The 24,222-nt window shown below is 40.2% G+C and overlaps 2 protein-coding genes across 3 annotated transcripts in view; both read left to right on the top strand.

Annotated features, from left to right (window-relative positions):
• Positions 1 to 18,124, top strand: part of igsf21a (immunoglobin superfamily, member 21a) — a 158,055-nt gene extending 139,931 nt beyond the window's left edge. The window contains exons 6-10 of one of the 2 annotated variants that reach the window (XM_046382406.1): positions 723 to 1,203; positions 6,538 to 6,638; positions 9,976 to 10,168; positions 13,044 to 13,082; positions 16,784 to 18,124. In XM_046382406.1, coding sequence (XP_046238362.1) covers positions 723 to 1,203; positions 6,538 to 6,638; positions 9,976 to 10,168; positions 13,044 to 13,082; positions 16,784 to 16,860 — 891 coding nt within the window. In that variant the 3' untranslated portion in view covers positions 16,861 to 18,124. The remainder of the gene's footprint in view (positions 1 to 722; positions 1,204 to 6,537; positions 6,639 to 9,975; positions 10,169 to 13,043; positions 13,083 to 16,783) is intronic. The other variant, XM_046382407.1, reaches the window with a different exon arrangement.
• A 2,405-nt stretch (positions 18,125 to 20,529) lies between these two features.
• klhdc7a (kelch domain containing 7A) lies at positions 20,530 to 23,946 on the top strand. Its single transcript, XM_046382412.1, has one exon. The coding sequence runs from the start codon at positions 20,733 to 20,735 to the stop codon at positions 22,995 to 22,997; it is 2,265 nt and encodes a 754-aa protein (XP_046238368.1). The 5' UTR covers positions 20,530 to 20,732; the 3' UTR covers positions 22,998 to 23,946.
• The last annotated feature ends 276 nt before the right edge of the window (positions 23,947 to 24,222 follow it).

Consider the following 24,222-nt stretch of genomic DNA (forward strand, 5'->3'; position numbering starts at 1 on the left):
TGAGAGGTGAGAAAACTCCTGTGATGTCCTGGGCAATGCAGGCTACTGCAGGACTGGCACAGCAAATGATTTTTAAAGCTGCTAATCACTATTTTTACATTAACGATCTAACAAAACGACGCATAGTCATTCTCCCTCATTAAAAATTCTGGAATGTACAAACAACAAATATACAAAAACCATGGAATTAATGTGAAGCAAATCCATTACTCTTAATATCTTAAAGGTAATGGATTGTTATATCGTAACTGAATACTTTTTTAAGTAGTAGTTGTGTGTTACCCACAAAACTGCTTATATGTGGAATATAATGTGAAAGATTACAAACAGATCACTGTCAATTATTCCCACAGGAGAACACTCCCACAGGAGAATGATTGACCCCTAACTGTGCACAGATTGGGTGGAGAATTACCGATGTGCTGATAATTCCAGCTATTTTCTGCTCAAAATCCAAAATGCTCTATTAAAGTATTTGCCTAGCACCAAAAGGCAGACAAAGTTAACCACAGGCTACTGAACATGATGGTGCTTTTAGCTGCTGAAGAGATATTTTACCAAAACAGAGCTGAAAGTAGAGTGAATATTACACTCACCAGATGGCCAGAAACAGGACTTCAAATTAATGCTAATCTAAGTGTAGTAACATATCTTTCCATCTCTTTTCCCCTTTCTTTTTTATCCTCCTGCTTCTCACTCTGTTTCAATACTCCTGTCAAAAGGTATACTTTAAACGTGATGGTGAGCTCATAGAGGTGATCTCCTACACTCAAGCCTCCACCAATGAGCAGGGCAGCAGCTCAGCAGGGGTGAGAGGAGCCAGGCCTCTCATCAGCAGGGACCTTGATGACACTAAACTGCAGCGTTCCCTCTCCCTTCTGGACCCTGAAGGGCGGTCGGCACGGCTATACACAGAGAGCCCTCATCGTGTCCACACTCAGGGCCAGCAAGCCCACGAGCCCAGCCCTGCGACAGAGGTCATTCCAGAGACAGTGGTGAGCCGGGAATTCCCCCGCTGGGTGCACAGCACAGACCCTCTCTACTACTTCAGCCACACTCATCTCCCCCAGAGCGACGGCTCTGTGGTGGTGCAGGCCCGACTCACCTGGACCCTCAACCCTCAGCTGGATAATGATGCCCTGTTCAGCTGCGAAGTGAAGCACCCAGCACTGTCCATGCCCATGCAGACAGAGGTCACTTTAGGTGAGTAGGACAGAGACTAGCTCATTGTTTTTGCATGCTATTCTCATTCTACCACCATCTTTTTTCTCATCTGTCTTCTGTTCCTCCTCCCACCTTATCCAAAACATTCCACCTAGACACATACTCCCTTTTCTCATTTCTTTTCACTTATAATCTCCTGCTGTCTCCTTGTATCCCCTTGCCACACTTGGAAACTGACTGGGCCCCCTTATGTCTCCTTTGCAAATGTACTCAGAGCAACACTGATTTTCATTTGATGCTGCTTAATTGTGTTACAGCCGAGCAGATTGCGAGTTTAGCGACGAATGCAAAACTCCAAGTGACTGACAGGGCAATTCATCGAGCTGTCTGTTGTTAGATTGAGTTAACTCAGTACTGTTATTGAAAAAGTCAACCTGAATTAGAGGAGTCAAATGAGAATTTAGACACACTGACCAATGTTATATCATTGGAAAGACAATCTCAGAGACACTGCTCTTCTTCGAACTTCTGTGAGCACCTCCCTAAAGCCGTTCGGTCTCACAGTCTAGATTTTTAAACTGAAAGAGAGCCTCTGTAATTTATTCAAAGTAGAAGACGGAGCAATGCCGATACTTCATTCTGAAAACAGGAGTCGTGCTTTAAGGGATAAGTTAGCATTAAGTTTTAATGTGTAATCCACACACACACACACAAATGTACACTTTTTTTCCATCTAAAAACAAAGATGGCTTCCAGCTCATCCAATTAACACTTCAAAGGCAAAGTGTTGGCATGGTCCTCCTGGATACAAGCCACACAGTCCTGACATGATAAACAGAGACATTATCTTCCATGAGATGCTCGCAATGGTTGAAGGCAGGAAGACACTCTGAATGAGGAGATAGCACAGGTACACGTTTGCTTACTGCATTATGTCTTCCTGTCAGTATTTTATCTCACATCACCGCCTTTCATCAAATTAAGGTATCCCTCTTGTTATGCTGGTGAGCAGCTGTGGTCACTCTGAGTCACTGTATAGAGACTGTCATTATCGTTTGGAAGTGGAAAGTCTTTAATAGCTTTAAGAAATGATAAGTAAGGGTTTAAATTCTGACATAAACAACACACCACAGCTTTATCTTTTTTTTAAAAGAGGTCCACTGTTATCAAACATATACATGATGGAAAACACAATTGGTACATTAATACTGATATACATCAGTACTAATCAGTAAAGCTTGATCACTTTCTTTTTTTCAAACACAGCTTGATTTATTTTAAATTTAGAAAAAACTTACTGGATGTCATAATAGACTGAAGATTCCATGGACAATGGCAGATAATCTTTTTGAAGCAAGTTCCCTCCATCAGTCCAGCTTTTCTTTGATGATGCACTCACAGATTGTTGCTTGAGAAAAAGTTGGAGATTTTGGGTTAAATTTAAGTTCAATACTTGTGTACCAGGAAGATTTCCTGCCAGAATCCATATGCATATTTAGGTAAATAGGATGGGTCTCAATTAGAGAGACCCGATAGATTTAATATTTCTTGTTAGATAGTGTTGTGTAGCGTGTAGTGTTTTGAGTCAGTTTTTGATGAGGAGTCTACTTTTCAGCTAAAAATTTAGTGGAAAACAGGTGAATGGACTAGGCTGGTGTTCTTATTGTCATCAAATCCCATGAAAAAAGCTGTCTGTGACACTCAGCTCCAAAATTTTGTGTTCTGACACATAAATGTACAACAATGCTTCATACACATATCTAGAGTGCACTCAGATCTACATCAGGTGAGTTAGAGGGCTTGCGGGAGGGGAACAGGGAGTCCAGGGGTGTCCATAAGAAAAAATTAGGCTGACAGGTAGCGTATGAGAGCTAATCTGCATTAGTCCTGACAGGCATGTGGTTCTGTAAACACGCATGAAAATGCCTCATGTAATGTACACCATTTCACCCAGTGCAACCATGTTGTTGTTTATGTGTGTTTAATAGTAGCTTACTTGTAAATCAGATCAGTTTATTGCTTTTAGTCTTTTCAGACAATTGATATCAAGAAAAATATAAAAGATTGCCAGCCTTATTCTTGAAACCATTTAAGCCTATCTAAGCAATAGTTGTCTAAAAAAACAATACCTTTGGTCCCTATTTAAAAACCAAATGTCACGATTGCTATTGTCACTTTTTTCAAATAGAAACCAGAAAATTGTCTTTAATAACTGTCAACATCGTATCGCAAGTGGATAGAAATATGGAAAATCGCATGCAAGACAGAGACAGCAGCACCAGCTGAGGGTATAATGGCATGCGCTGTCTTCTCCAGTAAAGATTCGAGCAGCTTTTGCACATGTTGATGATAAAACAGATGACATACCCTGAGGGGATTGGGCCATGTGAAAGGCTCTAATATTTTGACAAGCCTTTCTCTCTGCTATGTTTGAAGCCATTAATTTATCACTACCTTTGTTCTTTTAAAGAGATGCAAGGAGCAACACCAGGCATTCATTTTTTTTAAATTATTTTTCACCACCTAACGAAAAGAGAACAGAAAATGCACTTTCGTTGATTTTATTTGAAGCACTCTCAAAATTAATAGGATTGCCATTCAGGTCAGAGGTTATTAAAATAGAAATTCGATTTGGGTCATGTCATAGACTAAACTGAATGCAGAGTATTTGAACATTTTTGTTTTATTTCTTTTTGAATGTGATCATGTAAAACAGTTCACCTAAAGACTGCCTTCATTGGCGTACCCTTTTCATTTATATTATGCAGCTGTAACTGGATACTTGCACTCAGGATCTGTCTTACTGTTTCCACAGACACACACACACCCACACTTGTAGTTCTCAGGTGTGTTTGGTCAGGAAATGAAAAGGAGGTCTTTGCAGCGCCATAAGTAATAAATCTTTCAGAGATTTAATATTGCCACATGAGACAGAGCGACAGTCTGACAATCGACCAGTGTTGCATTACACTATATGAATATTCATGAATGACTCTGCGCTCGCCATGCTAATGGTTCTAAAGCTGGCACCTGTCCCTGAGAGTCCAGAAAAGTGCAACACCTCTGTGAGACCATGAGGCTGTTCTATTCTGTTTCCTGGATTGTATTCATGACCACAGTACATCTTAATAATTACTTTTTTTTCTTTTTTCTTTTTTTTGCTTTGGCTTTGGATGAGCTAAGGTGTTTATTATTCAACATATTATTAGACAAGTGATAGAATTCTCATTTCATACACTACAGCAGTGAGGAGAGATCCAGGCTTCCTCACATCTCCCAATCATTGATTTGCCAGACCATGATAATCAGAGAGCAGATGCTCTGTTTCAGGGAGGCATCTGTGAACTGTGTGTGTGCAGGTGTGTATTTCTGTGTGAATTTGGGGGATTGTATGCATATATGTGTGTGGTTATTTGTATGTAAATGTCTGTGTTTTGTGTGTGTGTGTGTTTGTGTGTCTGCCTGTTTGTCCATGCAAATCAAAATTTGTGTATCTAGCATGTTGTTTGTATCTGTGTTCTTCTGCAGCTCAGTTCCACATTCATCAATCTGTCTTATCTCCATGCTTTGGGTCACCTAGTCTATCCGTGAAAGACATTACACCGTGCCAGATTCACCACGACAGAACAAGCTTTTTAAATTTTGCGTGCATACCGCTCCAGCTTCTCTTTTCCAACAAAACCAGTCACCCAGCTAATGTGACAGGTTCCCTTCAACTGCTTAAGTCTGTTGTGCAGCTGGGCAGACCTGTTGATGTCTTGGCTCAGTATTAAAGCACACCTGATGCAGGGTGCACAGTTGTTTTTCTGGAGGGCATGTATCAAGTGATAACCGTTCCCTCTTGAAAACGGAAGAAGTTGGGTCTTAGGTTGCAGTCTCAAGGGACTGTGACTCATTTTCCCTGTGAGGCCCTCACCCTCTGAGACAGTCTGTGTTATGTCCATCACACTGCATGCTGCCCCAATCAAAGGTGGTGACGTAGGATGCCAACTGTCACTGCTGGAGCAAATCCCAGAAATCAGCCATCAGCTTCCCCGGCCATATGCCTTGCAAGCTCTATGTGACGCCATGACACCAGTATTTAAAAATACCCTTCCATTAGTGTGTGGGCCGTGGAAAGATAGTACTTCACACTGCTGTGCCAAAACTAGCCTGTGCAACGCATTCCAACTTCAGCATGAGATGGAACAGTTAGTCATGTCAAACTGCTCACATGATGTCTTGGGTTGGGTTGCCAATATAAATATTTGAATGTTTTCCTTTAAATTGAAAAATCCCACTGATTCACTTTGCATTAGTTTGGACTGTCTATACTGATTTCTTGGATAAATCAATCGGTTTATGTAGAATTCCCATTGCTCTCTCCAACCATATTCACAGCTTGTCAGTTTTATAAAAGAATCCCTAGATGGAATGTCCAATATATGGGCAAGGCCTCATGCTACATTTTTAATAGTTTAACTCCTTATCCGTTAGTTTGCTGTAGGCTTGCATAGTCAGTGGCTGCCTTAGAAAAGGCTGTGCTTCATTAGCCACAATGGACAGTTTGTTGCCAGATTAATAGCTAAATAGTGAGGTCATTTGTCTGTTTATTTATTTATCCTTTGGTTTAACTCATCAATGGAAACAAGCACCCAGTGTGATTTATATTGAGAGTTCAAACCAAATTAATTGAAGAACTCCTGGGTTGGACTTGTACAGGCATTATTGATAGGATGCCCTTAGCTTGAGTCTCATTGCATGTGCTGCTCAGTCCATTTGTCTAACATATGGAAGTGCACAGTGTGTAAAGCAGTTATCTTTAGGAGAATTGTTAATCATCTCACATAGTGCAGAACCTGCTTATATGGGCCTAATGCAGTATACTACGCAGTTTAGCCGTAATGAAACGACCTTTTAATAACATTATGCAAATCATTCATTTTATCTCAACACTACATACACAGGACAATCACCAGCCCCTCACAATCTCAGAATATTAGAATCTGCCTCCTCCCTCTCCTGCTTGCACCCCATTGTTTTAGAGGGTCCATATGAAAGCCATCTGGGGACTGCTGTCCACACTAAGACAAGGGAATTAGCTCTCTGAGTGTCCCTTATCTCACTGCCTTCACACTCCACCCAGTGCATTCCCATTCTCCTCTAGTAATGAGTAGCTACCCAATTTAGTTCCTTTTCTCTCCAAGGGGGAATAAATCCAGCAGTCCTTTGGATGAAAGAACCTGCTGGTCCCTCGCCTCTCGCCCCGTGACCTTAATTGACAGGAAATTGTATTTGTCTCTTCCCCACTGTGACAAAACAGGTATCCAGCAGGATTTGTTCCCCACGCTCAGTACAATGACCTTTGTCTTTTATTTTTTTCTCTCTTTCCAGCTGCTCCTAAGGGTCCTAAACTCTTGATGTCTCCCACTAGGGCAAAGGTGGGGGACACGGTGCGCATCACAGTCCAAGGTTTCCAGGTAGGATCGCCTGGGGTAAGTGCATGGGGTGTCAAAAATTAAGACCAAGTTCAGTCTAGAATATAAGACTGGTAGATATCTGCAGTTGAGCCTATTAAATTTTCTTCTTGAGAGACCACTCTGTTGGACTTCTTTTCCTCAGTCTTTTCAAGTGAACATACAAAATATTAATTTTGTCAAAATTTTAATTCACATTTTTAACATTTTGATTTAAGTATGCCAACTGTAAAATACTAAACATAGAAAATTGCTATGTTGTGGTTTCATGTTTGCTTAGTAATTGTACTCAGTAAAGCCTTGGGCAATGAAACTCTGAGCAAAAATGAATTTAAAAAAGACATTATGGTCCTGATCTCTTTAATAGGAATGACAGATTGAAGACAGGTAGCTGGTGCCAAAGAGGATAGGGCTAATCCTGATGTAGGACTTGTTAATTGCCCTCAGAACAAATCACCTAGGAATCATAAGTCAGATTTGTTGTTTGATTTTATTTCACTCTTAAAAAACATTCCCATGTAAAATTAATGTTTTTGTACTGTTTTTGTTTTCACGGGAAAAATATTGACTACGGAGATTTGTACCTGTCATGTCTGCCCAATGACCTCAGGAATCCTTTAAAGTGTTTCTTTAAACAGTATTAAAATTGGTTATTATAAATAGGCTTGACTGTGGCACACAGCCAGTTGGGCCCTTTGGCAGCATGGGCATCAGTGCATGCAGACTGATCAGAAAGCAAATTTTCCTTATCCTTCACTGGGCTTTAGGGTTTCACAAGTAGATAAGATTGTGTGTAAAGACTGATAATTTGCCTCTTGCCTTTCTGATAAAATAAGTTGCCAGTTATGCCTCAGGTTTGTTATTTTTAGGAATTTATCATGGATGAACATCCTACAATGGGGTTTTTGTTCATCTTTCATTGCTTTATGTATGAGATTAAATAGGACATTGATGGTTTCAGCAGCACAGGGCACAAACCTTTTTAACCTGGACTTGACAGCCTCTTAGGGTTATACGACAAGAAAGTCTTGCTAAAAACTTTTTAGTGTGTTTCTTATCTTAATGTGACCTTTTCCTATGTGTCTGTCTAAAGCTACCATTTCATTTAACTTTTGGACCTTGGAACTTGTTTTTTTGTTCTTCTTACTTTGAAAGGTTAGACCAGCTTTGTCACAAAAAGTACAAACCAGTAATTTGATGCTTTTCACTTTATCAAACCATATCAGTAGGTCAAGGTCACTTTAGCACCAAGCAGATATATTGAATTAATCATTTATTTCTTTAGGAGTAGATACTGTATATTTTTCTTTAATGATGTTTCAATACCTTTGATGTCCCAATGACATGCTCTTTCCTTTGACATAAGCTAGAATACTGGGAACACATTTCTACACTGAAATCCTTCTCAGCTGAAATGTATTCCGGGGTGTATTAAATGGCCAGAAAAGAACATATATTGTGTGGCTGTGTACTTGTGCAGGGGAATAAAATGGGCTTAAAAAAAGCTTTTTTCAAAAGAAATTAAAAAAAAGAAAAAAACATTCATGATTAAGTTAGAAATAAAATGGTCAGACAAGACAAGCTAAAGGGACGATTCTACTGAGAAATATAACGCTCATTTGTGTCTTATCACCATTACCTCATCATCATCTTATAGTGATGAAAGTTTTCACAATAGTTGTCATGAATGTCACATTAATCAACACCATTTGAAGTAAATAAATCCTGAAGTTTTTCTGATATATTGAACATATAAGCTACTCTACATTAATTACATTTAGCCTCTTGCAGGATGTCACCTGCTTTTCGCAAAGATGATGACATTGTGGTGAAAATATTTTCTATGGTTGAACAGTGAGGTGCCACAAGTGCAGGTCAGGGACATTTTTTCTGATTGTAGCTGTATTTGTTTTTGTGTGCTTGGGATGCTGTGTAAAACGCAAATAAAACCAGAACGCAATCATTTGCAAATGAACTGTGTTCCATTTCCCAAAGTATTTCTGAGCCCCATTTATGCTCAGTCTTGATGCTATCATCTGTTACCAATCAACCTATTTACCTGTTGAATGTTCCAAACAGGTGTTTTTGAGCAGGACACAACTTTCTCAGTCTTATGATGCTCCTGTCTCAACTTGTTTGAAATATGTGTTTGGCTTCAAATTGAGAATAATAATATATATATATATATTAGCATATATAAAAAAATATTTTTAAAAAATCAATAAAATGAAATGTAGTTTTCAATTGAGTATATTTCCAAAAAGATTAGCAAATGATCACATTTTGTTGTATTAATGTTTTACACCATGTTCTTTATGGTAATCAGGATTATTAATAATATGTTAGTTGGGTCCATGAATCTATTCTGAACCATGCTAAAGACTTACTTACATAATTTCTTTTAGGTTTTAAGAATAGAGGGTCTACATGTGTATGGCACATAATGAGAAGGGTTCACTTTCAGCTAGCATTTAATGACACATGTTCCCTCTTAGAGAGCACAGAGCAATATTCACACTCCAGTTTTGATGCTTAAAGTTATTAATAGTTCATATTAGAGAAACATTATTTTAACCTATTGTCTAACCTGATTATTGTCATGAGTGAGTTAAAAATGAATGCTCAAAAGATGTCCAAACGACTACATCAAACTCCAAGCACGATTCAAAGCAAATCCTGAGTGTAATGGAAGGTTCTTCTCCTGACTAAAGGAATTAGGTTAAAAATTTAAAAAATTAAAAAATTTAAGTGGCTCTGTTTATTTTGACAATTTTGTTTGTCACTGGGACGTGTTTTCTGTTCACCAGTGCAGACAGTCCCATGTCCCCTCATTAATGGGCTGATGAGCCAGGGGTTGGAGTGCATGTGTCAGGAAGGGGTTTGGTGTGCAAGAATTAAGAAGAAGAAGCAAACCCTTAAACCTTTAGAGGTGGAATCATATAAGAGATTCATCCACTTACAATGTCCTCTTATTATCTATGAGCATGTCAACCCACTGATATGAATGAAATGAAATACTACTTTATTTTTAAATTGGAAATGGTGTGTGTGTGTGTGTGTGTGTGTGTGTGTGTGTGTGTGGGGAGGGGCTTATTCTCTGGAGGGCTCAAAATGTGAAGAGAAAAAAATGTTGTAAAGTGAAGTGTTGATTATTAATGCATGTTGTTAACTTGCCATTGCATTAGGGGAAAAATCAGAGCTTGTATTATTCATGTATCCTTTGCTCTTAATCTCTTGGCTGAGACTCACAAGCTTTCTCTGCACCACCCTCTCACCCCCTTTTCCGCACTTTCCCTCTGTCTCTTTTTTCTTTTCTTTTTTCTCTCCATCCCATGTGGGTGCTGGGTGTTGATAGAACGAGGTGTTCCCCGAGCCCCTCTTCACCTGGACGCGAGTCGGGGGCCGCCTGCTGGACGGCAGCACCGAGCGAGAGGGGAAGGAGCTGATCCTGGAGAGAGTGCCAGCCGAACTCAATGGCTCCATGTATCGCTGCACGGCCCAGAATCCTCTGGGCTCCACAGATACGCACACTCGCCTCATAGTCTTTGGTATGTACTCTCATCTCAGCAACAAGCCCTAGCCCTGTTCTGGAGGGGCTATTACATTTGGAGTTGAACCGAAATCACATTTAAGTTTGATTAATTATTTAGAAGGTGATGAATATGAAACATTTTTTTTTGTTACTGTACAACTTGGATCCACAAGAATTATCTGGAACACTTATTATCACAATTACACAGTTAAATGTCACAGAAAATTACATAATTCTACAAAACTCATTTCATGTATCTACAGTATCTCTGAAAACTACTTAAGAGATTTATGTGGCTGCTTTTAGGTATGAATCATTAATGCAGCTAAGTGTGTGATTAATAAGAGATTGTATCCCTAATTGGCTCAACAACACATTCTTTTTAAGGCTGCACTTAGTGAGGATAACTATTCTCTAGCAAGGGATTTAGTAGCTATCCCATCAATGGCATGTCTTTTACTGATCTTACTTAGAGCCCAACAGCCAAAAGTGGCATCAAAGGCCCATGATGAAGTCAAAGGACCTTTGCTGTTGATAGTGTTAGAAAAGCACTTTGTTCAATGGCCAAACCAAGGTACCATGATTATCAAAACCTGGAAGTTGTTCATTTACTGGTGTTGATGTGGGAGCCGGATTGCTTACAGGTTCTATTATGTGTGTGTGTCGTGCTCCTCTGGATGTGTTTGCTCTGGACGCTCTTGAAAGAATGGAGATCTGCCATGCTGAGATGCTTCGGAAAGCTTTATCAGTGAAGGGACTTTGAATCAAATACATTTCACTTTTGCCAAGAGTGTTGGCTTCTTTAGTCCATTTCAGATGTGTGTTGCATAGATGTGATGGCAATTTGACATGTTGGCCTCATATTAGAATGAGCCCCAAATCACTTTTCTACACAAGTCACAATCAAAGTCACACTCAATTTCAGTAAGGTTTTAAAAACTTCACATTCATAAAAAGGCTATAACACACACACACACACACACACACTGCTAAATATGCAGACAGTATTTGCATAAATTAGGCAGAAGATTTCTTCATGCTATCTAATCAATTATGATAATAATGTATATTAGTGGTCTTTGTTTCACACTCACAATGGTCATTAATTAAGACTTCAAGTGCAAATTAAGTTTTAAAATCCATTATTTATGCAGCCTATAAGAGAACTGAGAACACCTCTTCCTTAATGTGTGTGATACCAATCCCTCCTCCATAGCAGATGCAGAATATTGTGCAGGCAGTTCTATCCATAATGGCTTTGTCTTGTCTGAACACACACACCCATTCCGAAACATTTACATAACAGCCTATGTTCGAAAGCCCAGAAGACATTGCCATGCTATAGATAGACAGCAGTGTTACATTGTTAGGGCTTTTGACACTTGTACTCTGAGTCAAGCCACATAAAAGAAACAGGAGAATTATTTTTAAGAAAATGCAAAAATGTGTGTGACACACACATACATACATCTACTTCCGCTTTGAAGTGTCCTGTTACAGCAAATCAAGTTGGAAACATTTTCAATCTTTGAGTTTGAAACAAAGAACATTGTATCCTTTATTCTTGTTAAAATCCATTGCTTGAAACACTTCTATATATTAGGTTTAAAATATGTCACAAATGTACAAATTACTGGGCGGGCCTAATAAGAACACACATTAAGGGGAAAGTGCCACTTTAGGGAGGCGTTACCTTGGGAGGCGTTTTGCTAGGAAGAGCACTAATGTCTATTTAACACCCTGATGCACCCTCAGGTGTCATCGGCTATGTGCCTACTATGGCCCATCTGTCTAGCTGCTCCTTGTAGATTGCTTCCACTCACGCTTAGGGGAAGTAAATGGTGATTAAGTGACCTTGGCACCGTCCCCCGTGGCCTTCAGATGAGACACTTCTCTCCCTGCCGGGGGTGAAGAGAGTGAGAAGTATTTGGGGTTTCTGCTTGCTTGGCAAAGTGTTCAATATACATCATCAAGAATAATAGAGTATAATGACACCTTAGTATAGAGACTCCACCGACGAGGAGCAGCGCTCACGTCTTGATGATGTACATCTTTAGCCACCCTCAGTGATAATACCCTCTGAGATTACTGTGAAGTGAGTCAGCACTGAAGAGCCGGGCAGTGACACACACACACACACACACACACACACACACAGGCAGACACCAAAACTGCACACACATGCAGAAATACACAGATATGTATGTTTATGCAAATTTGCAGGGGCAGGCAAACAAGAGCGTGAATATGCAAAGTGCACACACTAATTTCCCTGTGTGCCTCTCAGAGGAGCTGCTATGTTAATGTGGTTGCAGTGAGACCAGAAAAGTTTCACACTGTGCTGTATAAAGATTCCACCTGCTCATATGTGAAGTCAAAAAATAGCTTGCAAAGTGCAGTTCAGGGGTGTTGCTAATACTCTGCAATACCTTCTACTTCTTCATTTTGCAATTACTTTATCCCTCTGAGAACTTGTCAGAGTGTATTGTACACGCTTAGAGATTTGGCACTACTTATTAAAGGTGGAGACAGTTCCTCCAAACCCCTTCCTCAGACTGCCTGGCCACAGCTGTAGTTTCCTGGTCTCACTGCTGCTAAAAGTGTCCTGGTTGTGCTGGAGTACTGCTCTGTGTTCCCAGTTCCATTAACGAAACCGGTCTCTCTCAGTGGGGAGGTGACATTTAACATGTGCTTCAGGAACTTTGCAGTTCAGCTTCATTAGAAAGCCACAACCTCTGTCAGAGGTTACTATTTTTCTTTTTCTCCTTTTCGTGCTCTTTATCCTCCTAACACCCTCATTCGTTCACTTAGTGATCTTAGTCAGTCCTTCAGTAACAGCTACATTTTTTTGATCATGTCACAGACAATATTTTTTTCTTTGTTTCCAACAGAAAATCCAAGCATGATGAAAAACACACAGAATCAGAACAGTAAGTATTTCAGTTACACAAATGACTATATTTGACTGTGTTTTCATTATAATGCATCTTATGATTCCTTCTGTATTGCTTGATCATCAAAGTTCGCTTTATTTAACATGAGAACAAAATGTGACACAGCTGTCTGTTGAGTCATAAGAGACTAGGAGACTGTGGTTTCAACATCCAAAGTGTTGACAGGTGGATGTTTTTCTTGAATGCATTTTCTCATATTGACTGTGTGAGAGTGATTCAGTGAGGATTAATCTTTACCGCTGTTCGTTTGCAACAAGCAACAAGCCCCTTCCAGTGACTAACCGAGCCTGTCACTTTTGGTTGGGTGTGAGATTATTGGTGTTTCGTATGTGCACTAGTGGCTCATTTGCGGCTTCTGAGATTATCATATGTAAAGATGAGGGATTGTCAGTAGAAGCCACGGGGCTGTGACAACAACCTTTCCATCTCTCCGTTCTTTCTGCCACTCCCTCTCTCTTTCTGCTTCAATCTTTCTGGCTGTCTTCACTCTCCTCCTCTCTGACTTTTTATACTTGCTTTCTGTCTCCCAATGCCAAGCTCTCTTCCTGTTTCATCCGTTTATGGTTGCTCTTTCCCATTTTCACCACCTTATTTCTCTCTCCCTCACTTATTCTGTCTCTCCCCTTCTATCATATTTATATTTCCCACATTTCCTCTTCAGCCTAGCTCACAATTTGGATGCAGATTTGTAGGCACTTATGGTCAGCTTAAATATAGCTGTAGTGTAAAAACCTTTCTGGTTGGCCTCTTGGTCCAACACTTAGCAATACTGAAAACAGGGGGTGACTAGAGAATTAGCCATCAGAGTTTAGATACAGGGCTAAGAAAAATTAAATAAAGCATAAAAGGACAATAACTTGTATTGATTAGTATATAAGCAAGACTCCTGGTTTTATTTTCTTAAAGTGCAGTAAATGGCTGTGTAATAATATGATGCAGCAGCATGTCGTGGTCAATGCACGTAACTATGCAGTAATAAATGATTGGCAAGAAATCCTTAAGGTCATTCTGTCAAAAACATCAGTAATAGTAATTTTATTTTATTTTTTTTACAATTATGTGCATATGTGTGACTCCCATGTTTGTCCCAGTGTACAGTGTGAACAGATTCCCAAGCAGATGGCAAGCAGAGCTGTCTTTAAGCTGAACTGCCCTATAGTCAGAGATTTGTATAGTCTTTTCGTCTGGCATGAGCATCACTCTCTTTCTCCCTTTTCCTTTCTTTTTCCTACTTTAAAAACATCTCATTATTTGCCTGTTGTCTTCTCCCACCCTCAATTTCTCTGTCTCTCTTCCCTTTGCTCTTTGTTTTCCCCTTTCTCTTGCCCTCCCCTTCCTGTCTCTGCTAGTTGTATCTTAGGGATGCAAATCTGAATATGCAAATGCTGTGGTAAGCGCAGGAGCAGGTGTGTCACAGCAAGGACAGAATCAGGTCAGCATGGATGCCCAGACATGCCTTGCATGCAAGTCAAATTGGTGTACAACATGGCCCCAAGAGGTCACCGCACACGTGCCCGATTGCTTAATGGCTGAATACCCAACTCCTCGCCTGGTGTGAGTGGAAAGGAACACTCTAGTCAGTCAGCCAGGGACACAGCAAACAAGAAAACTATGCTTACCATGAGAAATTGTATTCATTCGTCTTTGTCAGAATTCCAGTCTCCTAGACAACTTGTCAAGCCGCACTGTATGGCAATGAACAGACTTTAAGAGATGGGTGAAACTGAGGACAAAAGGTGACATGTTTTCTGCCCCATAGTACTCTACCTGTCGCCTTAGGCTGCTGAAGTGTCAAAAGTTTGAGGTTATCACCTTATCATGAGCAATGCATCATTGTTGCTGAGTTGCTGAGGTTGGGCAGTTATAAAGCAAAATTCATTACAAAGTCTCAACTGATGGACTGATGAACTGATTCACTGACTCAAAAATAACAATCGTGCCAGGAGCTAAACTCAAGTAATCTGCATTTTTAGTTTCATTGGCAGGCATGCTACATCTGTCATTTTCCGCAGTGCCACACAAAATTGCAATTTAAATCATCTTTTAGAACAGAGATCACGTCAGAGACTGGAACGAGACTGGTAGGAGAACAAACAGATGTGTCATTGCCACAGTCAGAAATATCAAGTAGGTTTGTAAAGGCAGCTAACTTGACTAAAACCCTTTCTGGAGTCAAAGCAGTCATGTAGTCGTGTGTGGGGAAATAAAGGCATTATGTTGTCAGCTGGCATTTTAGGTCCAGCACAACTGAGGGAGAGTCTTCCTTTGTTAAAAAGAGCACATTGCCTCAGAAATCAGTCCAGTTCAAATTCAGGTTGGCAGAAATGCACTGAGGTCTGAGCCAAAACTGAAGGCAAACAGATGGCTGGGCGACTTGCGTCTATGATTGTACAGAACGGGGACCTCAGATGATGATCTTATGGTTGGATGAGCCCATTACAAAATGAGATTCTTATTGACAAGTTCCAGTTGTTATTGTCTAATAACAAAATGTCTGTTCTGGTCAAATGTTCTGAGGAGATGTACATTATCTGGGCAGCCACCATTAAACTTTGATAGTTTAATTTTGAACAGTCCTGACAAACACATGATCCAACTTGTTATGATCTATTTCATAATAATAAAATCAACATTCTTCAGAATCCCAGACTATATTTTGTCATCCAGTATCACAGGGCTGAATTACCTGATGCATCCAACCGCTACTAGATCAAATGTTGAATTTAATGAGTCCAGCCACACCCTGATGTGGTCGGGTTCACTTTGTGATTGTTGGTTTATCCACAGTCTTGGCACAATCTAAACAAGCTATTTGTTATGTCAGCAAAGTCAAACCCACAGTCAGTCACAACTTTCCTCCCGCAACAGCTCCAGTTCCACAGTCCTCTTTGTAGGGTGTCCATGAAGAAGCTGCAGAAAGCAATGGCAATCTAAAGTTGCTGGCTCTGCAGATGTCGCCTCTGTAATCTAGTATCCCAAATGTGGGCCTTATAACTACAGGTCTATAACATACATACATGCATACATACATACATATATACATACACACATAGAACTGTCTTTTCACATCATGTAATGCTTTCTTATTTATCTGAGGACTCTTCAAATATTGGGAAGGGGAATACATTTGTGTTTGTGCGAACACTATAGGGGGATGGAGTGAACTTAAGTGAAATTAATATGATTTATATAACGTCATGTTAATTTCTGCTTCTCCATATCTCTTCATTGTTAATCATTGTCAAAAGTTGTGGGATGGGGGCATGAACTTTTTTCCAGCTTCTGAAGGGGGTCATGTCAGAATAAGTTTGAGAACCATGACCACGCAGTCAGAATTTAATGGCATAATTACTTGATCAAAAAATGAAATTAAAGCCTAGAGTACTTCAGTGGCTTTAACAATAACTCAAGTTAATAAATCAAATTAACATTATTTTATTGCAAAACATATATGACCATTTCAAACACTGGTTTTACAAAAAATTCATGCAGCTAAACGGATGCATTGTGGTTTACCTTAAAACTACTACTGACTAATGACTTTCACTGCATTCAAATAAATTAAGAGTCATTAAAACTGGGATTTATGTGTTACAATAATGTTAGAAATATGACTTTGCTCATTGATGAATAGAAGCATGTCCCTGTCTGATCGACTGTTGCTTTGGTGTTTGTAGACGGAGCCTGGCGCATGGACATGCTTGGACTTACGTGGATTGCGCTTGTCCTCACAGTGACAGTGGAACTGACGTGAAACTCCTCATCCCAGACACTCTCACTCACACACACACACATATACTTGTCCTTCTTACACCACATCCACACACACTTCCCGCAGTTCCTGCAAGTCTTCTCCTGTCATCAAGAGGCCCTCCATGCGTCAGTCAATCAGGAAACAGTACTACCACAGGATGGTGCGCCACTGTTTTTGTAACAAAAATAATAACCAAGATAATGATATCAAAAGAACAACGTGATGAACGTGACAATAACCACCTCCTGTATAGCCCTTCCCGGTTACACCTATTTTTTGTTTCTTGTCCCACGTCTGCCTGGTGATCAATAAAATCAGTTGATTTGAAATGGAAAAGAAAAAAGCATTTGGATTTTATTTTATGAGTCAAAATGTAATTGGTGTTGACTGAAATGTGAAAAGTGGAACTGGCTTAGGCTATGCCACAATACAACCACACCCTTCCTTTACATGTCTTGGGATGCACCTGATTAGCAATGTGCTGATAAACCAACGGGGGAACAAACACAGATGCTCCAAGAGAACATTCTTTTTTTATTAATATACACATATTCCTTTTTTTCTGATGGCTCAGAATGTACAAGATGATTTAAATGCATTGAGAAACTAGAAAAAAAATCTCCTTTTTGAGTGTATTTTGTGTACATCAGTGTAAATATTGAAAATAATTAAAGAGGTTATATTGGTTATGGTGAGGGATGGTTGCTGAGATAGCTGGAGTTCAGACTTCTCCACCTTTGTTTGTACTTCATTCAACACTGTTTTCAGACATAATTCTTGGCTGAAAGGATGGACACATTAACAGCCTTTCTGTTTCTCATTTGGGCTTTTTATATCTATATGACAGGTCTCCAAGGACAGAGTTAAAAAAGAAAAATATTATCTAACATATGTCTGCTGTTTTGGGGTTGTGGTGCATGTGACTTTGAAGATTCTTTCTCCTTTTGGTGTGTTGCAATTGACAGCACTGCAACTCATTGTCACTGGCCTGTAATCAAGTTATTTACTTGTGACATACTATCTTAAGTGACCTACATTGTGTACAATACGTAACTCTTACCCAGACATTTACAGTACTAGTAGGATCATTTTAGCCGCCATTCCAGGGAGGTGTTCACCTGAGGCAGCGTGTGTAAACAGGGTTGTTGCATTTGTTTCATTTCACCTGTATTAAAATGGAGAGATGATAAAACTTACAAGCCTTGGCTTTACTTGTAACACTGTGTTTGACATGTTTGGTAGTGCATCTTCCAGTCTTTTTTACGCTCAGTACAGGCAATATTGCACACTCCTGCATGTCTAGATTGTTGCAGGACTTACAATTTAATTTTATCATAATCTCACAATATAAGGTAAGTCTGAAGGACAGCCTGGATAGGCCGAAACAAACTCGTTTTCCACGCTTGCTCAATTACATGCAAGCTCCAAAATTGACTTTATTTCCAATATTTCTGATTGCACTGACCAGAAAATAACCTGAAGGAGATTCTGACATTGCTGTTAACCATTTGCAGTGAGTACTCTCACACACAGTGAAGAGTGGCTTAATGCACAGTAATCCTGCATTTTTTGGACTTCACAAGAATTGCAATTTAAGCTATTCTAAGGACACAGCAAGTATTAAGGGATTAAGATTTAAACCAGGTGGGAGCTAAGAGGAGACATTTTTAAAGCTTAGTCAAATAGAAAGCATAGAACTATCCGTTTGGGACATCAGCTCACCTTGCCAAAGAACAATCCATATTCCTGGATTCTGGAGATGAGAACTGCATAGCACAAACATTATTAACAGACAGTCGAATGCGCTTTGAATTAATTTTTCTCCAGTGAGTAAAGCAAAGGGCATGAATCCTTGTCCACCCACTGTATAGCATTATAACTCAGCCATCATTTTAATTTTGATTCAAGAGGCACTTATGTGCTTTTTTTATTTTGGATTTTTCACTCACTTCACATTTATGAGAGAAAAAGAGGTCCACATTTCTGAACACATTACAGAATGTGCAAATTGTCTTTATATAATCATCATGCCGATAGAAGAAGTACATCATGACTTTGTATGTGTGTGTGCATATGAATATGTGCGCATTACAAATGTCTACAACTTAATGATATATATTAACACCTCACATAACATTCAAATAATTAGCTCAAAGCTGTCCTGGACCAAAAGACTGAAAGACCTTTTTGAATTTGTGATTATTACATTTTCTGTTACCCGGAAAGAACCATTTCCTATTTTAGCCATGGATGTGAAACATTTAATTGCTCCCTTTCAGTGTTAATTTTCTTTAATTATATGAACTTTGGTGTGAAAATAAGGGCAAGATTTCGTGTGCACTTTTGTTTGCTTATTGTAGATTTATGTGTGAGAAGCTGGAGGCTCCTTACACATGCAGGTCAAGCCAGCTCAGATTCTTCAGTTTTTCAAAAAATGTAATTTTCACAAATATATAAAGCTTTATTTATTTACTTATTTATTATTATTATTATTTGTTTAACTCAGTAAATGTTCCCTCTGCCTCAACATCAAACACCTGTTTAAAAAAAATGCCTTCTGTTCTTGTTCAGTCGCGTGTTGCAAACCTATCATGAATGTTACAGGAAGAGGTGAAAGTGCTTCCATACAACAATGCACATGGCTGCATGGCTTACAATCATGTTTTTGTTTTTTGCTATTTTCAGCATTGTTCTCAATAGTTCACCTGAGCTGGGAGAAGTGTTCTTTGGCCCATCTGTAAATTATTCAGTAGTCAGCCATGCTTGCAGAATCCAGTTTCCTTTATGTCGTCTGCAGGTTCGGCTATCAGATGAACACAAACAAACAGTGTCCATGTCATCTAGGACACCTGACACACCCTTTGTATGCTTCTCCATGTGTTGCACCTTTAACAGTCTTCACAGAGTGCTATTAAAATAAGCACTGCTCTGTTGTTGACCGCAGCCTTGCTCAAGTGTGTTATCAGCAACAAAACCGACAGCCTGACAGCAGCGACTGAGCGACATGGCTCCCATGTGACAGAGATGTATGTTTGCATCTCAGTATAGTGTATGGAAATGAATGACACTGTCAGGTTTCTCTGCAGCCATCTGGCATTCTTCATATGGTTATTTGTTTTGTTTTCAGTTCTATGTGTTTATAATGTCAAATTACCACCTGCCATTTTTCTATTGGTTCAAAATCTTCAGCTTCTCATTTGGTGGAGTAATTTAAGAATTAAGAATTTGCTCTGGCACAGAAAAGGACCTTTGATCTGTGGCATGGCTGTGCAAACAGATGTATCCTGGTTATTAAGTATTTGATAAATGTCACCTATCATCACTCCCCACCCCTTATTCAAACCATGTTTTCCTCCTGCAGCTCTAGCCATGTGTTTGAGAATGTTAAGGAATGTGATCTATCATAATATTTTTACAGACATTTTCAGAAATTGGCATAATAAAGCAGGACCCGAATCCCTCCTGTTCATGTAAACACAGAGTAAAAAATACAGCAATAACAACGTATCTCAAAAAAAGTGAGAATGTATCCAGAAAGTTATTGATTTCCTTGATGGCATTTGAATGGGAAAAGCATGGATGAGCAAATTGCATAAGCAAATATTGATCTAGGACTATTTACATATCCTGTGTAGGGTTGTTGAATCTGCATCTGACTTGCCACAGGTACTGCATGACTAGTGCCCCGCCTAGTAGTACCTGTATAGGTATCATTTTACACTTGATCCTTCGGGCAAGAGGCACAGTCATCAGATCACAGCAGCTCTTTTACAATGAAAGCCAGACAGCATGCTAACGTCAGCTGAGATGCTTTGACAGTAGCATTCAATAGGATCAGTCAACCAGTCGTCACCACCATCTTTGCTACAGCTATGCCCATTGCAGAGCTTTTGGGAGTCCAGTTCGACATGCAACTGCTGTTGAAACTGAGTCTCTCTGTGGCTGCGGTACTGCTGGTTTCTTGGGCCTACAGGTTCTACAACTCCAGGGATGTGAAGAAAATTCAGCTCTCTCACAACAAGGAGCCAAAAAATGCAACCTGCCAAAACTGCAAAGCAACGCTTCGGTGTCAAAACTCGCCAAAACACGACACCCGTGATGGAGGAAGGCATCCCAGACTTTCAGACACAGCCACTGACGGGACAAAGGAAGCACCAGAGGAAGAAGCTTATCCACCAGAAGCTGAAAAGAGTGAAGATGTTGGTATGTCTTACAGTGACCAAGATATCAATTTGAAAGGAGAAATACTCACTTATCAGAAGCAGGCAAAAGTTGCCACCAGTGATATTTCATTTGGATCTGCTTTGAACCTTACTTATCCAACAGAGAGTGGGATGGTCAGTACAACAGGGCGCCGCTCCCCTTGCTTTTTGCAGAAGCTGGAGGGTAGTGTGGGTGTGGGCAGGGAGCTAAGGCAGGACTTAGAGTGCCAGGGGGCCTACTCCAGCTTCCTCTCCAAGGCAGAGATCAAAGTGGAGGATGCTAACGTGCTGCTGGAAGGAACAGGAGACCAGATTGTGCGTGGAAAAATATATGATTATTATGTTGAGTCGTCCTCTCACTCCATTACAGACTCAAATTCTGTGCTGGGTCAGTTTGACAAGAACTCTGAGTCACAGCCAGTGGAGTTTGGAACGCACGGTAGCAGTCACACAGAATCTTCTTCTTCTCTGAGCCCCATCATTATGCGTGATCTGGTTTTACCACAAAACTCTGTTGGGGATCCCTCCTCATCAGGAAGCCTCAGGCTGAGGCACCCTGCAAGGCCTGTACTCCTACGCAAGGAAAGCTATCTGTCTGCAGCTGAGCAGTCTGAGCTATACACCCCCTTTCAAACATCAAGAACCTCAACTGCAATCACTCACTCTCTGACCTCATCCAACAATGAGTTCATCTCTGTTCACCCTATAATCTTTAGCTCTACACACAGCAAAGATCTTGATGTGAAGGAGGGCTCAGACCTAGAGACTGTAGCAGGGGCTTCATTTTTACAACTTCCAGCAAAAACTCTTGATATGGAAAGCTTGAAGAGCAAACTTGATCTGGGGAATTGCTTGGAGACACTATACTTGGCTAAGAAACATGGCCAGACTTCTGTGCAGCGAGCAGCCCTTGGAGTCATGTCAGACAACTATCTCCAGGTGCTCAGGGACCCCAACCTTTATGGGCGGCTAATGGCCGGTGAGCGGGAACAAATCCGGAAGCAGAGAATGAGTGGGAAAAAGTTCATCGTGGTGGCAGATATGGACCCCAAAGACTGGACGAGGAATACAGGAGGGCAAACAGCAAAAACAGACCAGAGGAAGACATCCAGTACATTGTACTATTATGATGACTACAGAGACACCTGGCACACACTCTGCCTGATCCCACAGGAGGTCATCTCTAAAGCCTGTGCCATGTGCACAATGGATAACTACTTATTTGTGGCAGTGGGCTGCCAAGGCACAGACAGAGAAATGACACCCTCAAAGCAAGTGTTTTGCTACAATCCTTTGACATCCATTTGGAAGGAGATCAGTCCTATGAATGAAGCCAGGCCTCGGTGCAAACTGGCAGCTCTGGAGGGCTACATCTACGCCATCGGTGGGGAATGTCTCTCCTCAGTGGAGCGCTATGACCCACGACTGGACAGATGGACATTTGTGGCTCCGCTGCCTAATGATACATTTGCTGTGGCACATCACGTCACAGTGTGCAATGGAGAGCTTTTTGTTTCCGGGGGAAGTCTTAGATATATGCTTCTGCGTTACAGCCCCAAAACCAACACCTGGAGGCCAAGTCTGTTAGTAGGCAGCAAAGACAGAACTGCAGACATGGTAGCTGTGGGGAGATTTTTGTATCGGTTTGATCTTAACCCACTGCTGGGTGTCACCGTGTACCGCTACCATACAGTGGCTCGACTGTGGTATGAGTGCAGCTCCAAAAGGCTTCTGCGCTGCCCTGCCTTCCAGTGTGTCACGATGGGTGACACAATATATTGTGTCAGCCGCCAGTTCACCATGAGGTTTGAGGCTGATGAGATCTCTCCTGCTTTCATAGATGAGAATTTGAGCACCCTCACTGCGGCGAAGGGCATACTTTTCCCCTTTGTCCTTTCACTCGCTGATAAGAGGTCTCAGCAGACCAGTGTGTAATGAGGACTCAGTTTTCTATTGATGATAAGATTAGGTGGTGATGGAGTATCCCTGTAAGCCTGTTTTACATCAAATATCTTGTTTACTGAGTAGGTTTTGCTTCCAGGTTTATTCTCAATGATGTTATTGCAATTGTAACCACTGTGTTGTCATTTCTTCAAAGTGCTACCTAGAATACCTTTCCACAAAGCTTTGGTTCCTTAAACTTTTTTTTGTTGTTGTTTATTTGCATATTACACCAAGAAATGTGTGTTACTTATGTCTGGGTCCATGGAAGTAGATGTAAAGTATTAAACTCTTAATGGTAGTCAAACTAGTCTTTGTTTAGATTTATGCAGGGCGTGCTGCCATGTAAATTGTTTGCTACTTTGATTTGCCACTCCTTCCTGCCATTAAGTTAGTTTTATATCATTCCAGATGCTTAACCTCTTTAGCTGTAAAGATAATTCATAAATAAGTCTCAGAGTAAATGAGTTCATTCAGGTCTAACATATTACAGAGATTGGGCAATATAGTGACCATATATCACTGCTCTACTGTGTAGAGCACAAATATAACTTACACAGTGGCCTAGATACAATGCAGTTATCTATAGTTGCTCTTTGAATATGACAGGATGTAAATGGCTTTGTTATACAATATAAATAGGTGTGCTCCTACAAGCATTTGTCACTACTCTTGAAACACTTCCAACACTGAGACATGCAGTTATTTTTATAATCTATAATTTTAGTCACTCTCCTTTGGCGGCCATTTGTTTTTATCTTGACTGAGCAGATCCACATACTGTAAGTCTCTTCCCTTTGTCATCTATTGTTTCATAAACATCAAAGAAAATCTATGAATTTTCTCCTTCATTACATAATAATGCACAGTTAATGGCATTAAATGTCTATCCCAGTATTTGTGTGATCAATGATAGAATAACAAATAAAGAAATTAACACGTGGTTTATTGAGTTGAGCAATTAGATTAACAAATTAAATATGCAAAAGTATGATACAAATGGTAAATATCTCATTGTTTGCTCATTTACAGTCAAGCATTTCACTATACAGACTGTAACGCTGAGTACTTCAAAGGCACACTGACAGGTCTCAGAGAGTGACATGCTGCTATAGCACCATCATGTGGTTCACAAGGTGAGCACAACAGCATCTTGGGTAAAACATGTTAAGCTGTAGACCTCCCACAACATGAGAGGCATCATATGACACGCAGGCAT

The sequence above is a fragment of the Scatophagus argus genome, chromosome 3 (genome assembly GCF_020382885.2).
Source record: "Scatophagus argus isolate fScaArg1 chromosome 3, fScaArg1.pri, whole genome shotgun sequence".
NCBI lineage: Eukaryota > Metazoa > Chordata > Actinopteri > Scatophagidae > Scatophagus > Scatophagus argus.

Bases quoted from the DNA above. Each gene is read 5' to 3' on its own strand.
- klhdc7a (XM_046382412.1), top strand. From the start codon at position 20,733: ATGCCCATTGCAGAGCTTTTGGGAGTCCAGTTCGACATGCAACTGCTG.